Consider the following 21,252-nt stretch of genomic DNA (forward strand, 5'->3'; position numbering starts at 1 on the left):
TAAAAATGAAAATAATAATAATAATAATAAAAAAGACCAGTCAATTTCCATAAAGTTGACTAGATTCTAGATCAAGAGGGAATGGCCTCAAGTTGCACCAGGGGAGGTTCAGGTTGGAAATGAGGAGACATTTCTGCTCAGAAAGAGCAGTCAGGCATTGGGACGGCTTGCCCAGGGAGGTGGAGGTCACTGTCCCTGTTCAAGGAGAGGTTGGACGTGGTGCTTGGGGACATGGCTTAGTGGTGACATTGGTGGTAGGGATGTTGGACCAGACGATCTCGGGAGGGCTTTTCCAGCCCTAATGATTCTGCGATTCGATGATTCTATAAAGGTGCGCTTAGCTTCATTTCTCACTCCTCGCTATGCAACCAACACGCTTTTTTATCACCGCTTTCCCCTCAAATCTCTCCCCACACTGAAGCGGGGCACTGCAGGGCCGCCAAGTCTACCCCCCACAGGCTGCTCAGCCCCGGTCCTCCCGCGCTCCCCCCCCCGCGCGGCGCCCGGCGGCCTCCCCGCTCCCGTCGTGCCCCGCGCCGCGGCCGCTCTGGCCGCCGTCTCTGTGGGCGGAAGGGAGCGGGGCGGCTGGGGTGAGGTGAGCGGCGGCCCCGGGGCCTTGCTCCTCTCCCTCCTCCTCCTCTTCTTCATCTTCATCCCCTGCCGAGCCCCGGGGAGGGGTTTTGAGGGTGCCCGCGGGGGTTGGGAAGCGTGAGGGGGTGAGGGGGAGGGTGTATGGGGGGGGCTGTGGTGTGGGTGTGGGGTTTGGGGGGGGGCTGAGGGAGCCCTGAGGGGGTCTGGGGGAACCCTGAGGGGATTTGGGGGAACCCTGAGGAGGTTTGGGGGTGAGCAGGGGGCCTGGAGGGCGCTGTGGGGTGAAAGTGAGGTTTTGGGGGAGGTTTGGGAGGGTAGAGGGGGAGGTGAGGGAGATGTGGGGTTTTGGGGCTTGCTTGGGAGGGAAGTGAGGTTTGGGGTTGTGGAGGGGTGTGAGGGGAGGGAGCTTGGGGCGCTGAGGAAGGCTTGAGGTGGGCTGGGGATGCCTGGAGGTGGTCTGGAGAGGTTGTGGGATGGGGTGAGGTTTGGGGATGTGGGGGTGTTTGGGGGGGGTGTGGGACTTGTCAGTATGGGAGGGCCCTTGTGGAGTGGCTTTCAGGTGTCTGGGGTGTTGGAAGGGTGTGAAGAGGGATGCTTGGGGGGCTCTGGGGACCCCTAATGAGGAGAAGGAGTTGAGCTGGACATACATAATGTGGTGAATGGAGTGGGGTGGGAAGGAGTCTGAAGGCTTGTGAGCTGCTGGAAGTACAGAGATTGTTTTTTAGGAGACCTCAGGTTGTTGAGGGGTGGGTGTGTACATTCCTGGTGGGTGCCAAATGTGTTCTCTGCAAGGAAGGCTAACGGTGTCCTGGGCTGCATGAGTCAGGGTGTCCCCAGCAGGACAAGGAGGGGACCCTTTCTGTCCTTTCTGCACCTGTGGGGTCACACCTAGAGCGCTGGGCCCAGCTCCCAGAGATGGATGTGGGACTGGAAACCAGCTCAGGGTGGCCCTGCTGGGGCAGGGGGAGCTGAACGTTGGGCTTTGAGCTCCTTGTGACACGTGGTATTTGTGATATTGATAGCCCTGTGTCTGAGCAGGTTGTTGGTGCTGGAAGGCTCTGAACGTCCCTTTGGTGATGATTACAGAACCTGGGGGCTTCTTAGTGGCCTAAAGGCTCTTATTGTCCACAAATAACATTTTAAAAGTTACGATACTGTGCTTTCAGGTGATTTTTTTGTTCACTGCTCAATCTGGAGAGATTTACTCTGAGCGTGGTGCTCGTTGCAGTGCAGGTCTGTGATTTCAGGAAGCTGGACAGCACTGGTGTGAGTGATGAGGGACAGAAGGGACACGGATATACTTACTGCAGTCTTAAAATATGAGAAATTTGACTGGACTTCAGTTTTGCCTCTACATATGTGAGAAAAGGAGAAAATCCACCTTGTAATCCTGAAAATTAGTAGTAACTGGCTTTAATCCTCCTTTTAAACCATTTCTAAATTCCTTTTCCTGTTAGGTGAGGTTCAAATCAACGTGGAGCTGCAGCTCTTTTCCATGTTTCATGTTTGATTGAGGGAATTTGAGTCTCTTTCACATTCTGTCATCCCACTTCTGGCTGCTTTTGACTCCCTCTGACTCTGACCCAGCTGAGGAAAGGGACGTTTGGTGCAGTAGGTTGCTACCACATATTGAGCCATTGTGTACAAAAACAACTTCTTAGCCTGCTTCAGGAGCCTCTTGGGTTATGGTAACACCCATGAAAGCTTTCTGCAGTCAGATCAGACCTTGACAAAACAGTTGCATGGTGTTAGGTTTGAACCTGACCTCTGTGCTGCCCTTAGAGAAAGGGGAAATTCTGACCAGGGAGAGGGAACGAATTCCTCGAGAGAGGAGCTGGTAGCGAGGTGTTCCCTGCTAGTGCTGTGCCATTCTTAAAAGGAAACTGCTTTTGATGGTTGGATAAAATCACTTCTTAAAGAACAGCATTTTAAACGTAATCCCCTCCCTCACCTACTTAGGGGTTTACATTTGCTCAGAGCCTTGCTTGCCAGCACAGAAGTTGAGGCAGGGGGTTACTACTTGTAGTTCAGGAAGTTTTGATGTGTAATTAATCAAAAGACCTGAGGACGTTGTCAGAGTTCGGGACGTGAGTTCAAAGGCCTGCCACGTAAAGGCCGTTGCAGATACTTTAGGCAGCGAGTCACACGCAGACAGAGAGACCAGAGGAGGAAAGGGTAGGTCAGGCTTCAAGAGCAGGATCAGATCTCCCTGGTTATGCTCGGTCTGGTAAGTTGTGACAGCATTTTCTTCACGGAGAGGGTGGACAAGTGTTGGGATGGGTTTAGTGATGGGATTTGGTGATCTTAGAGATCTTGGAGGTCTTCTCCAGCCCATCTGATGCCACAATTCTGTGCATTCCCTTACAGGTGGCGTGGCAAAACTGCTTGTGAGTAGTTAAATATTTGAGGTGTGTTAGTAACTTGTTGCCGTGGGCACAGAACACCTCCGGTGTGCGAGTAATGAGGCTGTGGTGAAAAACAAATAAAGGTGGTTGTGGTGCTGTGCCAGAGCAGGTGTGCTGGGGGAATTGGAGAGGAGAGGAGAGTTGGGTGAGCCTGAGTGGCAGCTGTTGGTGATGAGAAGACAGGTGAAGCAGCTGCATTAATTTATTTGTAGGTTTTGCCTTCTCTTATGGCTCTCACCTCTCTCAGCTACATCTATGCTACACTTCAAATAAACCCCTGAATTGCTGAAAACCTCTTTTCATTTTTTTTTAACGTTTGCACAGCAACCGCCCTACTCCCATTTTGCATTGTTGGGGAGCAGGGAGAAAGCTGTGCAAACGGAGAGCTCCGTGAGAAGCAGATCGGTGAACGTGTCCCCAGGTGATTCCCCCTGGGGTTGTGCTCACCTGCTCTCAGACATCTGAAGGTTTGAGTCACTGCATCACCTTACAATCTCTCGGGGATGTTTGTGGCCCTTCTGTTCCGTGCATTCACCGATTTTCACCAAACCAAAAGGCACGTAAGATACATGTCCCATGTGCTTGACTGTGTGTTCCTTAGACATCAAAGGTAAAAATGCACGGATTTAAAGCCAGAAATAAACACAGCCTTTTGGGATAAACACAGCCGTGGCAGGACGTTTTAGGACTCTACTCTCCTACTAAGGGGCACTGACTCGATCTGGCTTTCGGTTTGGAAGTCTCCTGGTGGGGACTGATACCCTGCTCTCTCCCAGGAGAGCACAGAGCCCCTTGGAGGGGTGTGCTGATGCTTGGTGCGAGCCTTTAGCCCTGAAGCATGAAGTTTTGTACACCCTGGGGAGTTGTGTCCCTGTCCATGCAGCTAACTGCAGGTGGTGATGTCCGTAGTGAGGGGTGTATATGTACATTTTTTATCTTAAAGTGGCACAGTGAGTTGAGTAATTTTGTAGGGTAGATATATTAGAGCAAATGTCTTTGTTTTCTAAATTTGTTTCCATTTTCCTGGTTGTTTTCTGGGTGTTTCTGAAAGGCAAATGAGAACATTTGATAGATAGATAGATAAATAGTTTTAATTTGCTTTTTAAGGAAATGACTTACTATGCTTTCTGCCTGTTCTCCGGACAAGCGTTAGTTCCTTTACCATGCTGGCAAATGCCAGCCACCTTTGGTAAAGGGGTTCTGGTCTGAAATTGCTAAGTTTTTGCAAGTTATGTGGAAGTGATGCCTGTGGAGCAGAACTGACACCCTCTTGGTGCAGCTCATGATGAGAACTCAGCTCCTGTTAGACATCCGACAAGCTCTCTGGGTGAGGGAGATGACAAAGGGCTGAACTGTAGGGGACTTTGCTCTCTTACCTTCTTAGATAGCAAAACCACTTGACAGTGAGACATGTTTTAAACCATCTTGGAGCGTTGGCAGTGATTCTTGATACAGGGCTGCTTACAGCAACCCTCTATCAAAAGTTAGACTTCACAGTGGTTTGTTTTGTCTAATGCTTCATTTATGTTGTTTGCCTGAAGCAGATTAAATGTTTGTTTTTTTATTTTCTTTAGAGTTTGTGGTAATCACTGCCTGTCTGCTGAGTTGGAGCTGTTGGTTTACAGCACTTTAAAGGCGGTGATTAGGGCAGCAGAAATACTTTGCATATCATTTCAGAGGAGGTGATCTGAGTGCCTTTGAGTGCCTCTAGCAACTGATGTCTGGGTTAAGGAAATGAGTTGTTTGTTTTCCTTGGGGCAAAATACTCCTTCGGTTAGGTTCACCCACTGCAGGCAGGTTTTACATATTGGTATGGATAAGGGTCATTAGTGAGTTATCTAAACTGCTCGTTATGGTTTATCTTCCAGAGACGACGTGAGCTGTGTTAGTCCTCTAACATCTTGTGCTGACTCCTCGTGGTATGTCCAAAGGACAGATCTCTTGTGTGATGTGAATGTACCAGGTAAATCCCAGTAATAATGACTTTTTGTGGGAGATGGTGACCTGCCAAAGAGTAAGAAGTCGAGAGAGAGCAACGTTTATTCTATTTTTAGCCATAATTGCTTCTGTAAAAAGAGCCTGATGGGCTATAGCCATTTTTTAAAATCTATTTCTGTGTTACGCTGGAAAATCAGGCCTGATCTGCAACGCTAATGCAACTGGAGACTTACCGAGGCTGCAGAGTGTCCGTGGGAGTGAGCTGCTTTCCATAAATACTTGTAAGAAGTTTACTCAGCATTTCTGGTACTGAGGTAAAGCAGAAGGAGAGAAAATAGTGGAAGTTTTCAGACAGGTAGCTCCCTGGCAGATCCCCAGCCTCACCTTTTTGTCTGAGAGAGGCAGCAGAGGGATGCAGCTCTGATCTTTGGGGCTGGTTTGTCTGTCTTCCGGGGCAGAGGTTGTACACAAGGTGTTGGTCAGCAGCAGTGGTGAATAAACTCCAACCTTGAGATGTTTCAGGCTTGTGTATTGGCTGGTAAATAACCGAGGTGGATTGTTAACCTAAAGCCACGTTTCGTTTTCAGGTTGTCCTCATGAGTACTCCAGCGGAGAATGTCCATGATCTTCTTTGCCTGCGTGGTGCGGGTGAGGGACGGGCTTCCCCTCTCAGCCTCCACAGATTTTCATTTCAACCAGGACTTTCTGGAATGCAGGAAAAGATTAAAGGCGTTGTCCTCGATTCTGGCCCGGTACCCAAGTCGAGGCACAGCGAAAGGACGTGACCTTAGCATCCAGTAAGTCACTGCTTCTGTCAGTTGCTTTCTGACTTGAATTCTTTAGATGGTTGTTCTGAGGATCGGTACAACGTCAAGGATTAGGTGTCTTCTACAGTGCCTAACTCCCATAGGAAATCCTATCATAGATTTGTAAACCCCTAGCCATATTTTGCAACTTTTTAGTCAGTACCAGAGCCACACAGCCCTGTCTCAGTTTAGGTAAGCATCTGTTAAGAATTGCTCATTTCAGTTGTTGTTATTTTTTGTACTAAATGCATTCAGCTCAATGGGCAATACTTGTTAGTAGTGGCAATTGGAGGAGGTGGAACTTCTCTAAATATCTTCTGAGCCCTTGTGCCTTGGAATTCAATAGCTTTGTCTAAAACTGAGCCCAGACACCTTTCTTCAGTGACAATCAGATCTTCCTGATGCTTGCTCTCAGTAGGTGATACGAAACCCCCTGGGCTCCTCCAGTTCTTATTCTGGTCAGCACAGAACTGATTCCTTCTTGACAGTGGCCTGTACCTGTGGAAAGATGATAAATCTCTGCTTTTATTTTTTTGGAGGAGGATCTGCGAGTCTTTACTATAAGAAATTAAGGTTCTTTTCAGAGAGGAGCATTTTATTTCCTATTCAGTCCAGTGTAGTTATAAAACTGCGTTTTAGCTTGTGACTCCATTCCTGATTAGCAAATGTAAGAGAACTTACAGTTCTAGCTCAGGGTCACTGCATCCATTTTTGGGGGGAGTGATTGGAGAAATAAGATCTATAAACTTGCACCGAATGACTTGGGAAAGCAGAGATTAGCATTTTAATTCCTTCTCCTTCACATTGAACTTACGCCCTCTGACAGTAATGTGTTCTGCTGCTTTTAATCTTCTTTAGTCTCTACAAAAGTAGTTACGTGTCTGGCTCTGAAATGAGAAGAGTGCAAACAGATACGTGGCAAAAAGACTATAAATAGTTGGCAAATGGGGAAAAGTAGTTTTATACTCAGGCATGGTGTTGATTCTTAGCTCGAGCTGGGGACAAAGGGAGTTTAGGGAACACACGCAGACTAATTAGGCAGTCACGGAGCTCATCAGAGCCATAAATCCCAAGTACACAGTTTAATGAATAAATAGAACTGCGATAAAATAGAAACCACAAATATTTCTGTGTGAGAGGGATGAAATAGAACAGAACCATAGAATCACAGAATCATTTAGGTTGGAAAAGCCCTCCAAGATCATCTGGTCCAACTGTTAACCTAGCACTGACAAGTCCACCACTAAACCCTGTCCCTAAGCTCTACATCTGCATGTCTTTTGAACACCTCCAGGGATGGTGACTCAACCACTTCCCTGAGCAGCCTGTTCTGATGCCTCACAACCCTTTCAGTGAAGAAGCTTTTCCTAATATCCAACCTAAACCTCCCCTGGTGCAACTTAAGGCCGTTTCTTCTTCTCTTATCACCTGGTGCTTGGAAGAAGCAAGGTGAAACAGCAGAAGAGAGATAATACAGAAAGTGTAACTGTTCAGCTCCAAAATGTAGTCTTTATACTAACATATTGTTAACAAATTGCTAGCCTGTGAGAAAAGATTTCCTCATTCCGTTAAGTTTCTTAGTAGGTTTTGGCGCATCTGTGGGTAGAAACCTCTGTATAAATATGGCTTTTGTGTTAGAGGGACACTTTAGAATGAGAATTTTTATTATGGTGCCTCTGATGCAAAATCATCTTACTTTGCTGTAGATGACACAGCAGTAAAAGTGTCCTTGGTTTTGTGCAAGATGACCCATACCTCTTGCTGTTAGTACAACGTCATGGTGTTCGAGGGGCACAAGGAGTACCTCTGCCTGCTTCTTGTGAAAAGCTTGCTTGTTCCTGTTCGTGGACCACCACTGAGCTTTGTAAAGCTCCTTCCCTCTGCTGTTTTCTGGCTCCCTCTTTTGTTATTAGCCTGATTTAAGGCCAGTCTGGGAAAGTAATGCCCTCTGTTTTACTGATGTTGCAATTTCAAAAATATTGGTGTTTTGTTCTTCAGTATGCTCAGGCCTGCCGAAGGAGTTGCAGTGGGTGATGGATTGGCAGGGGTTGCAGGACCTACACGTTTTTTTTAGTCTGCTCTTCCAGTCAGTGCAGTCTGTACATTTTGTTTCGATAGAAAGCACAGTTTACTTCTCACCTTCAGCGTGACCCTCCTGCCTTTGTATGTTGATACTACTTTTTTTCTTTTTTTAACGTGTATTTCAGTTTCCTTTCTTCTGGGGATATTGCCTGCATGGCGATCTGTTCCAGCAATTACTCAACCATCATGGCGTTTTGCTTCCTGGAAGAGCTTCAGTGGGAATTTGCTGCTTCCTATGATACAACGAGCATCAGTTTAGCTTCCAGACCGTATGCTTTTCTGGAGTTTGGTTTGTAGCTTTGTTCTCTAATAAGAATATCTTGTCTGATACTTTTTTTGTTAAGCAATGTCTCCTGGCCAAAGCCTGATCATAAAAATGACCGTGTGTGTGTGTGTCTTTGCATGCTTGTGTAGGAGGAGGAGGGAGTCTTGTAACTGCATTAAACTATTAGATTATTGTTCCTCCAGTTCCTGAGAGCCCCTGTAACAGATGAGCAAAACGCTGTGGTGGTTAATAAACAAGCACAGAAGAAAAAGAAATCCACGTCTCAAACACTTTATAACTTAATTAAAAAAAAAATCTGACAGGTGGAGACAGATGGGCACAAGGAAAAAGAGAAACAAAATAGATTATTAGGGACAGATTTACTTCTGGCACGATTTAGATTCACATAGTACTTGATAATCATGCCTAGTGTTTCTTTTTTAACCTGATATAAATGTTGTTTTTTTCTGCTAAGCAGCAGATGCTCTGCTGAACCTCACACCTTTTGAAAAACACGATTCCCTTGCAGTGAGAAACTCTATTTTGGGAAAGGATAAGATACTGGAGTAGGTTAGCACATTTCTACCCAGATTTCTGTAATATCGTTAAGCCCGCGCTTAAAAGATTGAGAAATCCCCAAGGAAAGTGCATTATGCAGCCATCTTATGTTTGTTTTTTGGGTACATTCCAGGTGTAATTTTATGCTGAGATCCAAATTATTCCTTTTTTAACTCGATTAAGAATTTTTAGCTTCTTTTAATACCATAATGCTCCTTCTTAAAGAAAACGCATTTTTCTAATTTTTAATGTCATACCATATTTTGTTACTGAGTCTACCTAAAGCTGCATGATTTTCTTGTGTTGGGATTGAAGATACGTAAGATCTTGACCTTTTGCCTGGTAGTTACAGATCATTATAGCAAGCTGACTTACTGAAAAATCCTATATTTTACTTTAATGAATGCTCATGGCACCGTGTATTCCAGCACAACATCCAGGTCCTGTGTGGTCTCTAAACTCACGCCTAAGCTATTCCATATGTATCATATCCAGTAGAGCTGTGCTCAATCTATGCAAGTCTTCTAGCATAGCAATACTTTAAGGATCTGGATCTTAATTATAGGATGTCTTAGCAAAATTAATGTTAGAGAATTTTATTTGCCAAAGCATGTGAAATTTTCCCATGTCTTTGCACAGTTAAATAGGAAGCAGCAGTATCCTCGGCTTGGTCCTTCAGCTCTGGGTGCGTGGGCAGTTCTTCCTCAGACACATTCTCAGTTTTGTCTCGGTGCTGTGGTAACTCCTGTCAAACCTGCAGCCACATTCGTGAAAAGGGACTCGCTTATGAATGGTTTTAAATGTAAAGTGTGAGAGGCAGAGCAGGTTGATCTGTACCTAAACCCGTGGCTTGGAGTTTGGTGGAGTCACTGCAATTGCCTCAGAACTGTTTTATAACTTGAATATGGGTTGAATTAGTTTTTCTGTGTGCCGAAAAATCCCTAATCCTTGGCATTATTAAAACATGAAGCAGATTTACTTGATTCAGGCCTCATGCTAGTTCATGGGTAGTTGAAAATGTGTTACATCTTCAGTCCTCTGCAGGCAGGATGTTGAGGTGGCTTATATAGAGCATCCTGAAGGGATTAGGTGTGATATAAAATACCTAGGGAAGGTCCTTTATTTGTTAACCAACAGTAGACTTTTATACCTGAAACTAGTAAGAAAAGAAGTGAGGGAAGTAATTAAAAAAAATCCAAAAAGCAAAGAATGTAGTGATTTGAGGAATAATGACCTAAAATTCTGCAGAGCTAATCAAAGTGTGTTTTATAACGTTTCAGATAACGTCATTCAGAAAGTAAAATGGCATTTCAACTGTACGAGCGGCTCTCGAGCGAAGGTGAACTGGGAGAAGGTTGAGGAGGAGATGAAGTTTCAGCCCCCAGTTGAGCTGAAGCTGGAGGACGCGGAGCTGATGAACGGGCTGGCTAACGGTGGGCACGCAGAAGTTCATGTGGAGGTTGGTAAGTTGCTACTCTGCACAGGTGACAGCAGACTTCCTAAACCTAACTGCAAAGGACAACGAAGCATATATGAAAGCGTACAGCAGCAGTTGTTCCTTTTACACTGAGAAATAGGGGTAACGTGTACAAAACCTGGGAGAAAAGGCTGCCTTTTTGCCACATTGAAGAGCGTGTGGGCTTTGGATTGTAGCAGGTATGCGTTAAGTATTCAGGGTAGTGCATTTTTTCCCCCCCAATTTTAGATAAGCTGCTCCACATGGGCAATCAGTTATAACCGGGCTTGGCATTTTGCATGTGAAAGTATTCTGCTTTTAAAGTTGCTGATTGTTAAATTTGATTTGGCAGAAGCAGTGCCAGTATTTTCACCGGCTGTTGCAGACTCAGATAGAAGATATGTAATTACAGACTCGTTGAGTTACTTCAGCCCTGAGGAAAGAAAAGATCAGAAGAACGTGTTTGAGCTGAGGGCAGAACTCTCATACTACCCACCTTGGGTTGTTCTCCCACCTGCACTTTCTGCTTTTACCCTGTTCTTTAAAATTTAGTGCATTTGACTAAATTTTTCGGAAGATGTGTCTGCACAAACAATGTGTAGAGGCTTGGCACAGGAACTTTCTGTAACAAAAGCTGATATTTTTCTTCCTTTTAAAAGTGCTACCCTCTACTTAATTTTCTCTGAAGTTGGTGTCTTGTTTGTGTTTCAGTTGCGTAGTCAAAGTCCTGCCTACTTCCTTTGCAAAATAAAATGATTTTAATCCTATTAGCATTGCAGTTTAAATGCAGCTTCTGGGGTACCATGAGCTTGTATTTCTTCTTCTTTCGTTGCTCTTGGCTTATGAAGCATTAACAAAATTAATTTCTACCTGCTTGGTCTTAATGTTTCTGATGGATGAGCTGGAATCTAATTTGACAAAGGTATTTTAAGGTAAAATGAAAAGGATCAGTGACCAGGAAGAATTAAAAATAGAAAACATTTGATTTACAAGTCAGACTTGAAAGTGTGCCTCCAAACCATGCTTGGAGGTTAAATATTTTCATGGTGTGGCAGGGCTTAGAAATTCTTTGCACTAGTGTGAACAATTTCAGTGCCAGTGAACATTTGCTAGCTAGTCTGTGTCTACAGATCAGAAATATGTTTTCAGTTTTCCCCATCTTCCTAATTACTTTCTTTTATTTTCCATCTGGCTTGTGTTTCTGGCTTCTTTTTTTCTCTCTGTTCTAACCCAAATACTCATACAAATTGTTCCATCTTTATTTTAAGGGCTGTGTTTATGGTCATCTGTTTCCATCAGCTGGAGTCAGCTTGCCTGGTTTGTTCCTCTCTCCTCTCATCACCACCGAGCTGCTGAATCCCACTTAGCTGCTCTAAGTTTAGCCGTGTGCATAGTGTCTGTTGCCTTATTACTGTTATTTATATTGCAGCTCTGCAATACAGGAGTCTTACTGAGCATATGTTGAAGTGGTTCCAGGAGAGCAGAACTTAATCACGTCTGCATTCTGTACTGACGAGAAATCCTGGACTGATCAAAACATCAGTCTCCTCACGTGGATGTAACCAGCTCCTGTCTGTTCATCTGTGTGAGCACATCCCCTGGCTCCTCTTCTTTGTAGTGTGAAAGGAGTCTGAAAAGTCAGGGCAGTTTTGTCATTGTCAAGTGTATATATAGAAACAAGACATTTTTTCATTTTTTCATTCTATCTTCCTTTTATTACTCCATTTGTTAACGAAATCCAGCTCAGTTCTTCCTAGAAAGACACTAACACCGTATCCTTGCTCAACATCTCCACAGCCTCAGCTTTTGTTGCAAAAGCTTAACCTTGTGCCCCAATCTAGGCTAGCTGGTAAAGCTTTGGAAGGCAGTGGGCTGTGTATATAAAAGAAAAGTGAAATGGAAGTGGCTTTCTGCATAGAGGGAGAGTTTTTTCCTCAGAACTGGCTATAAGAAATGGAAGAACAACTTGTACTATTTGTCTAGTAAGCAGGCTATTAAATTATGCAGCATTGTGCTCCCCTTGATGAATGTTCTTAGTCTTTTGGAGGCACACGGGGAGTACTTCAGAGTCCTTTTCAAGATGTTTTTTGAAGATTTGATAACCTCTTCTTACATCTCTGTTTTTCAGTTGCTCGCATTTTATTTTTAAAGTGCTTGAATCTGATTTCATCTTTTCACTCCCGGTGCTGTCTTTATCTGGAGCTTTGTGTAAGTGAGTCATTGTCAAACCCTTGAAGAGACAGAATGGAGTATGGCATTGGCACTGATGTCAGCCAGTTAAATAGCCAGAGGCTTCTGCTCAGAAAATCTCTTACAAATTTCCTCGTCTTCATTGTTCGAGTGTGTTTTCACAGAATTGTTCTACACCTGTTGAAACCTGCAGACGCATTTTTCTGGGTGCTGGATAACCCACGGTGCCCAAAATACCTCTGTACAGTTCTTGTACTCTGAAGTGCCTGACTTTCCTACTGAACAGTCAGATCAGTTTGAATCCCAGCTAGCATTTAATTGTGTGTGTGTGCGTGTGCAAAACTGCTGTTCTGGGCTAACAGAGCTTATAGTCTCTTGTTCTCTTATTTCGTGTAATAAACAATTCTAGTATTAAAGTGTTTTTATGAAAACATGATTGAATCTGCACACAGAATTGTAATAATCTTGTTCTAGCAGTACCCATTTCTCTTGCTCTGTGCAATTTGCAGTTCGTGGATTAAACCTCAGGAAGATGCAGCAGAAACAAAACTCCCCAGCAAACAATTTAAAGATCAGTTTTCACAGACTGTGAGCCCTGAGCAACTAGATACTGTAATCTCCCCTGCGTCTGTGAAAGCAATTCTTTTTATCCTAGTGGACAAAAATGTCACTTTTAAATAATATTTCATGCTCTTGTCTTCAGCCTGCAGAAGCAATATATTCCCCCTTGTTCTTCACTGGGGTCTGGAAACTCTTGATGCGTGTAGTTTGCAAGATCCTGTGCAGTGAACGACACTTGTACTTGATGATTTCTCTGTGTCTGAGAGACACAGCCTGCCTCTGAAGCAAATCTTAGCAATTCAGGAAGAAGAAATGGTAGTCTTTATCAGGAAATTTCCATGAGAGAGAAATACATAGCTGCAACATTATTTAATTTATCAAAAATAATAGGAAACTGAATGCTGCTGTCAGTATAAAAACAAACATGTTGGTACAGCTTCTGTTCAGCGTGTTGCTTGGATTTAAAATTTCCCTGTATAGCAGAAAAGCAAAATTGCCTTTAAATGATCGGGTTTCTTGCACCATTTATTTACGTGAAAATGTGCATGACAATAATACACAGTAATACTAAATAATGTGACATATTGCAAATGAGATTAATACAGTTCCCTTTGCAGCAGCTTTCGGGATGAAATTACGGAGGTATGAGTGCGTGCCAGAGAAATTAATTACAAAGACATTTATAAAAGAGGATTTATATCCCTACATTAATTTGGCACCAAGCTTTTTCACATCCATCTATCAAAATCCCTCTTAAAGGAGGAGACACAAAGTGTTTTCCTTTTTGAACTGTGCAGTAGTAGTGCAGTGCTCAAGTAGGTACGGGAATTTCACCTGGTACTGAAGCAAAACCAGAGTTGATCTCTGTTTTGCATAGTTTATCTCCTTGTCGGGAGCTTTCTACAGCTGGTCAGGGGACAGAACATCGTGAGACTGGGGAAGCTTCTTGAGGGCTCATCCGTTCTGTCCTGTATCATCTGTTGGTGCAGGAGAGGACCTGGATTTGATGCCTGAGGTGCAAATTGCCATTGTTGTTATGCTGAAAGTACTCTATTTGTGGTGAGCCACGGATAGAATATGGCAAGAAATAAACATAGGTGAAGATCAAGGTGTGGTATGTATTGTTGCACTAGCTAGGTTGAAAAATAGGCAAGCTTTTGGACAACCAAACCCTTAATTAGAAGTGGCAAATAGCAAACTTAAATACAAATCAATAATAATTGCTTTGGCCTTAGCTAGGTATGTATCAATTAGGTTGTCCTGAGGAAATGGTGTTTGGGTGTTCAAACAAATGCTAGTAGCAGAGGAGGTGAGACAGGTAGTTCCCTACCTGTGAGATGTGGGCAGAAAGGGGATGAAAGAAACTGTAGCGGGCTGTGAAATGTGTCTCAAAGGCCAAAAACTTCAGAATCCAATCCGTAGGCACCAGTTTTGATTGTGATTTGTCAGTCTGCCTTGAAGACTGGCACCGACAGTTTGTGTCATCCTGAGAACTGCCCCAGTAACTATTCCTGCAGCAAGGCATCTAAATCCTTGGTCTTGGTACAGTTTTATATTACACTGTGGCAACAGCTTAATTAGGGCACAAAGTGTGGTATGGAAATGATGCAGGAGAAACTAGATTTCCCTGTGCAGGATTAAACCCTCAAATTATCTGTCGGGAGGTGTGTGGTTACCAGTTGAGGGGGAAACAAATTGGTCTCTTGCTGTTACATGTGCCAGAAATCTAAGGTTTTTACTATCCCTTTGAGTGCTTAAAGCCTCTGATTTTTCTCCTGACCCATGAAGAATGGTCAGTTCTGTTAATCTGCTGTAATAAAGAGTTGAAAAATACCTATATGCAGCACAAAAGAAGAAATCAATGCTAAATAGTTCAAGAACAAATTCTATTACTTAACCTGTTTAAAAAGTGCTCCAGAGCTGTTGTATATTTTTTTAGATGTCAAAAAAATTGAGCAGTGTAATGCAACAACAAATGTGGTTCTATTCATAATTGGTCTTCTCCGGAACAAGCATGAAAGGTTTGGAAAATCCAGATAAGCTGATTTGAGTTGCTTTATGTTGAAATGTTTGAAGTTGTAGTGCTAACTTAGTACTGTAGTACTAATGGCTATCTTTTCATTCTCTTTTGTTGTTCTTTTTTTTTTTTTTTTTTTATTTTAAGTCCCTACTTACAGAATGCAACGTGTGACTCCCCTGGGCATCCTGTCCCTTGTTCTGAACATCATGTGTGGGGCTTTGAATCTCATTCGAGGAGTTCACCTAGCAGAGCATTCATTTCAGGTAATCCTGGTTGGGTTGAAACCTGAAAATGAGATGAAGGAAGAGAGTTATTGCAGTAACCAGATGAGGGGTGGCTTTTCCGCTTCATAGCAGACCACACATCTCATAAAAACTTTTGTTTGTCCAGGAACCGTACAGTTCTGATTGCTTACCTTCTAGAGCGAGTGTTTTGTTGTATATTCAAGCATGTTGCATTCTACTTTTTTTCTGGTGACACTGGAATTTGGAGAATGTTGTAATCTTGCTAGGCTGGTTGGATATATTATTATTATTTGTCTTGTATTTTGTTCTAGATGCTTCTGTGTAATTTTTGTTAAATATGTAACTGCAAACAACTTTAAAAAGAGGAAAAAAAGTGTCCTGATCTTGCAGGGTCTCACAGTCTTATTTCAGTCTTATTTATCTGTTTATAACAATCATTATTTAGTTATTTGTTGTCACATAAGCCTCAGTTCTTGGTATCTTGTTGAACGGTAGTGATCTTGCTGCTGTTTGATACTGTTCCAGTCAATTAACAGAAATTAGGATGAGGGGTACTTGATGATATACATTATTCCAAAATATCAAGTAGTGCTTGCTAAAAAAAAAAAAGTGTAGTTTATTTAATTCCTTGTTTGTTTTATCCAAACAGGAGGACCGTGAAGTAATTGGAAATGTGATAGCCTTTTTTCTACCTTTTCTAGCCTGTGTTTTTCAGGTATGTTAACTTAATGCTTTCTGAGTTTTGACATTATGAGTTACGATACAAAACCATTTTCAGCTAAGCAGAGGAACAACTTGTTTTTTAGCATCCTATCTAGTCAATTCCACAAAGGTGCTCCAGTGAAGTGGCACAAATATAATTAAGAGCACAATTTAACCTTGTCAAATTGGAGTTGCAGGCTGGCTTTTCAGTGTTTCCATGCTGTGGCATGCCAAATAGAGCTGAGTGTGATAAAGAAGTGCTAGCCCAAAGATGCTTCTCTTCCCAAAGTGATTGATGTGTTGTCTTTCTGACCTAGTGATGGGCTTTTGTAGCATAACCACTGTAAAAGAAAAGGACATATAGAATAACACCACCACTGAAAGTCTTCTAATTTACATGAAAAGTTATTTTAAAGTCTTGGGACAAATACAGTTCCCAACTTCCTTAGATTTTCTTTTTTTTCCAATGGATTATTTTCTCTTACCTCCTTATGCAGAAGAGTTTGAATGAGGAAAATAATATATGCTCCAAACAGGTTCTTCCTGAAAGGTTTATTAAATGCCTAACGTAGTGGTCCACAACCTTTAGGTTTCAGGGAAATCTGCAGTTTGCAAAATCTTCCATTTTTAGCCTGTTGTCACAGGAAGCTGCTATAGTTAGGATGCTAATTGACAGTATAACATAATACAATGTGTTTTTAGTGCTGTTGCCTTTGGCCAACCAAATTTGGGGGTAGCTATCTGAAGGCTTCTGTTCATCTGTGATATTTAAAACTGGTAATGATGCTATTTGTCATATCGTAAGAGACAATTGAGTGTCTTTCAGCCTTTTTACACCTCTGCTCGTGGCAGAGCTTTAAAATGGAGATAATAATCGGGATCTGAAAACTGGATGCAAGTCAGTCATCACACAGAAAGGCTCTGTCCTGCTTTATTCCAGTTAGCACCTGAAGCTAAAGAAGCTTTAAAAAAAAAAAAAGGTGTTCTTTCTTGTCCTTTTGATCTGTAGCAGTCATCTTCACAAAATGCTCGTGCATAAATTGAGCTCAAATGTGAAGTGCTTTCTACTTTATGGTATCTACTTGTGTCATCGGCACAGTTGGAAGCTGTGACCTTAAGTGAGAAAGCCTGATCTGTTACTGCCTGACTTAGAAAAGTAGCTCTTCTGCCAGCAATTTGTGAAGTTTTTAGTTCTCTCCTGCAAGGCTTGTTGCTCTTCACACTTGCTTAGCAAGTGGGTTCCAGCTGGTTTCGAGTATAAAAATACAGAAAGCCCCAAAACACTTTTGAGCCCTGTGTTGGCAGAAATGATGCTCTTGCTGCCAAGTCAAGTCTAGAGAATGAAATCCTTTACTTACCCCTAGAGCAAATCCAGCAGCAGCAGTTTGGGGTTTGCTTGTTTCCTGCCTCTGAGCCTTTGCCTTGCAAGAATCACAGGTGGGTTTTGAAAGCTGGTTCAAACTTTATACTCCTTTTAGTCCAGGCTGGGGTGGGCAGGAGGGACACCGAGTGTGCTGACAGGCTTCGTTTGCTGCCTACGTTTAACCAGTAGGTTTTGGACTGAGGCTGCTGTTTCTGGAGAACCTTTCAGGATGGGAGCAGGAGGAAAGCTTTGAAATTCTTAGTGGTCATGGCAATGGTTGGCATGTCCGAGAGGCGTGGATGTGCCAGCAGTCCCCAGCTTGCCTGTACGTGTTTATATGCGTAACTCTGGTCTTCTATATACATACTTTAATGCTAATGATCTCTCTTTGTCCTTTTGTAGTGTTACTTGTACCTATTCTACAGCTCGACGAGGAAAGTGAAGACATTTATACTCTTTTTCTTGGTCTGTTTATGCAATGTTTACTTGTACGGATTGCGGAATGTCTGGCAAATAGCCTTTCACATAGGAGTGGCATCTCTGTCTTCCTACCAGATACTGACAAGGCAGCTCATGGAGAAACAGCCTGACTATGGAGTATGAAAAAGACTGTGGGTTTGCTATTCTCTTTTTACGGCTCATTTTTTGTATTAAAAGGGGCAAAAATAGCTTGGAGTATTTTTAAAGCCTTGTGACAGTGGTTATTGCGCAGAGGATGTCTCAAAGCAACCTGAAACGAAGTGGGATCCATGTAGCAATGTCAAACACACAGTGAAGAATTTAACTGTATTCAACATGGCATGTGGTGATTGTGCATGGTAGATTTTGTTAGGTGTCGTCAGCGGATGGAGGTTCACCTTAAAACCGGCGCTTACTCCTTGACTGCTACCACCTAGACAGTATTTTACCATTTGTCTTACTGGCTCTGTAACAGTTTGGCAGGTCAATGTCTTGGCGTGGAAATGCTTCTGAAAATCCTAAAATTGTATTATAAGGAGAAGATAAAGTGGTGGGTAACACTTCTGTCTGTAGACTCTTGGTAAGTGTAAGTAAAGGAGTAGTTTGCCGTAGTTAGACGAGTTCATTATCAATGGGGAAAAAAAATGTTAGGATGAGATTCAGGGTATTTTTTTCTGGGTTTTCAATGAAAGGAAAAGGCTGTAGCTTCTTTAAAAAAACATACAGGTTTTAAATATTTCCTGGCTATACAGCACATTTTAAAGTACATGCTTGTTGGTTAATTACAAATATGCTTGGGGCAGCATAAAATAAACCAAGGGGATATTAGTGCCCTTTCAGCTCAGGCGGCCTTTATTTCCCCAGTTAAGGTCACCCTTACTGTATGGGCAGTTCCATGTTTGCTTGGTCTGTACAGATAATAAATCTTCCAAGCCTACTTACGACAGGCCACCGACTCCTTCACCTTTAGAAAAACGAATAGCTGGTGAGTGGAAAGCCATCTCCAGTAATGGAGAGCAAGAGCAGGTTCTCTTTATTATATAAAACACCTTTAGCTAATGGTGTTGAGTTCTTACCCTAAGAAGAATTTATGAGTGTGCACTTTTGAATATAGTACTTAGGAGCTGAATTTCTTAACCTCTGCTGCACTGGGTATTCTTGTAAGTGATATACCGAGGTGCATATGGGCATTTTAGCACGTATACGAATACTTTAGGCTGCTTGCGTTTAAAAAAATGAATAGCATTTTGATGCAGCTGTCCCCGAAGGATTGTAAAGACTCAAACTGAGATGATGTAGGGAGCTGTAGGTGTGTTATTGTCCCAGTATGGTCCTAGATTTCTTTATTTTTTTATTTTTTTTTCTGATGACCTCATTTCCTTCACCAACAGTCTCTCACCAAAGACTTATTTTTCTCTCACATAGTCTCTACCTCTAGTGGTTGCAAGGAGGTTAACACGATGCAGAGTTGTCTTTCTGAGTTTGCAGAAATACTTAACAAAATTATTTCCTTGCATCTCGGTATGTTTTCCTGAAATCCCAAGATGTAAACACACCAAGTATCAGTGGACCAAAAATGTGTGGCCTTTGAAGCACTTCTGGGATGCATCTAACTGCAGCCTGTTAGCCTGGACAGTTTCTAGGACATCTAGAGACTTGGTTCCAGAGCTTTTTCCAGTAATAAAATAGAGGCATTTCTCTTCCAACTCATGCTTACCCCGTTTACTGTAACAATTATGTAATGAGGTCCTTTAAACCATGAGGAATAGCCTAGTAGAAGTGATGGAGGAATGTTTTAGCCAGCCAGTTATGAAAACAGCTGGAGCTCTGTGCCATGAGGTAATGCTGTTCCGTTCTAGAGGAGTGGATTAAAATGGATTGCCTGTCGTTCACTCTGGCACAAAACTGGCGGTAAGTGGATGAATGAAGCCAGGACTCACACATTCTCATTAAGACACCCAGATGACCCCGCAGATGTGGGAGTTTTAGTGCTGTCAAGCTTTAAGTTTCTGTACAGTTCAGTCCCGGTTTTACTTGTCAAGGTTCTCTTTCTGTGTGATTGGAGGCTGCAGGAAATTAAGCCATGATGTTGGGTTACAAGTCAGGAGAAACAGAACAAAACTAAATGCACAGAGTATTGACAGCAGGGGGGGCAGTGAACCATGATGTGCTTTGTGTTCCTCAGCCTTTTATTTAGCTGATGGGAGGAAAGAGCAATGGTCCTGATGCTCCGTGAGTATTCGACTGCTTTATCCTAAAGCAACCACCTCTCTGTGCCAGGTGATGTGAGCAGCAGCTCTGCAATGCAAGCGATACAATGAGGTGTTCGGATAGCTCGTGTAATTAACATCATTAGAGTTGATGAAGGTTAAAATCAGCTTTTGGTTAATGCTTTCTTTTTTCCTGAGAACACTTTGTTGAACAAACTCCGTTGGTACAATTCTGCCTTCATATAATTTTTTTTGGCTTTGTGGATTAGGCAGAGGATGCAACAAGGTCTCTTCTGCTCACGGACAAAGCTCTGCTTTGCTGTTTGCTTGATCCCTTTGCAACTTTTCTGTAATGTGTGCAACCTGTGCTAAGGAATCTGTGTGGATTAATCTGTGTGCATTGGTATCTGTGCACTTTGTAGTTCTGGATTGTGATTTGGGAGCGAGGAAGAGCAAGCATTATTTGTTTTTATTTTGTGTTATTATTTAGGATGGCTTCTGTATCTGTGGTATTTATACAATTAAACTTTTTGTCCAGTGAAACAGCAAGAGGAATAGAATAGCTTGCATCGATCTCAGTGCTTTAAGATTTAATAAAAAAGAATGACTTGCAGTTTGAGTACATGAAATCTGACTCATAACGTGGGATTACTCTGGTGTTGAATCAAATCCCCAAACAGGAATCCATCCCTTTTTGTTCGACTTCAAACTGTTTAATGTGGTTTGACTTGTATCTCCTTAACTCTGTCAGTTTTCAAGATAAGTCCCTTGGAAATTCTTTTCCTCACCCAGCAGCATAGCACAAGGAAATCGGCAACAAATGAACTTCATTAATTTAAAAGATTCACAGTGCATAGTCACTTTATGAAACTGTTTATTTTTTGTGTGTTGTTTTTTTTTCTTCTCCCAAAGACCTGTTAAGTTTATAGAAGGTGGGCTGGTACCTTTTTAGACATTTTTGCACTGTGTTAATAACTGAACCTGTGTAAATGTGTATAAAATCATTTTGCATGTATGTGTATATATGTACATACCTAATAAATGGCTTTTTTGTAATGGTTGCCTTCATTTATACCTTCGTTTGTAGTTTGGAAATAGCTGGGTACACTGGACACAAGGTAGATGAACTGTTTGATGCATATGAAAATGAGTGTTCCCTGTGGCAGTGTCCGAAATATCTCAAAAATAAGAGTGTCTGAGTGACTGAGCTGCATAAAATGTCTATAAAAATGTATACAGAGACTTGCTTTTCCAGGCAGCAGGCTATGATATAGTCTCTGTAGCTTCAGCAATCTTGCTTTTTACTTTGAGACCACATTAGAGAGGCTTTTCCTGCAAAACTTGCATTTTGGAGCATTGAATTATGTGAAGTCTGATGCTACACAGTCCTGTAGGTCCTTT

At 42.6% G+C, this 21,252-nt stretch overlaps 1 protein-coding gene across 2 annotated transcripts; it reads left to right on the forward strand.

Moving 5' to 3' along the window:
• The first annotated feature begins 541 nt into the window (after positions 1 to 541).
• On the forward strand, positions 542 to 20,907 carry SEC22C (SEC22 homolog C, vesicle trafficking protein). 2 transcript variants are annotated; one of them, XM_068673284.1, is made up of 8 exons: positions 542 to 595; positions 4,865 to 4,959; positions 5,522 to 5,731; positions 7,948 to 8,111; positions 9,926 to 10,108; positions 15,017 to 15,135; positions 15,767 to 15,832; positions 17,585 to 20,907. In XM_068673284.1, exons 3-8 carry the CDS (start codon positions 5,550 to 5,552, stop codon positions 17,783 to 17,785), a joined length of 915 nt encoding a protein of 304 aa, XP_068529385.1. In that variant the 5' UTR covers positions 542 to 595; positions 4,865 to 4,959; positions 5,522 to 5,549; the 3' UTR covers positions 17,786 to 20,907. The 2 variants fall into 2 exon arrangements, with proteins under 2 accessions (XP_068529385.1, XP_068529386.1); XM_068673285.1 differs by lacking the exon at positions 542 to 595 and adding an exon at positions 2,384 to 2,818.
• The last annotated feature ends 345 nt before the right edge of the window (positions 20,908 to 21,252 follow it).

The sequence above is a fragment of the Anas acuta genome, chromosome 2 (assembly GCF_963932015.1).
Source record: "Anas acuta chromosome 2, bAnaAcu1.1, whole genome shotgun sequence".
NCBI classification, from domain to species: domain Eukaryota; kingdom Metazoa; phylum Chordata; class Aves; order Anseriformes; family Anatidae; genus Anas; species Anas acuta.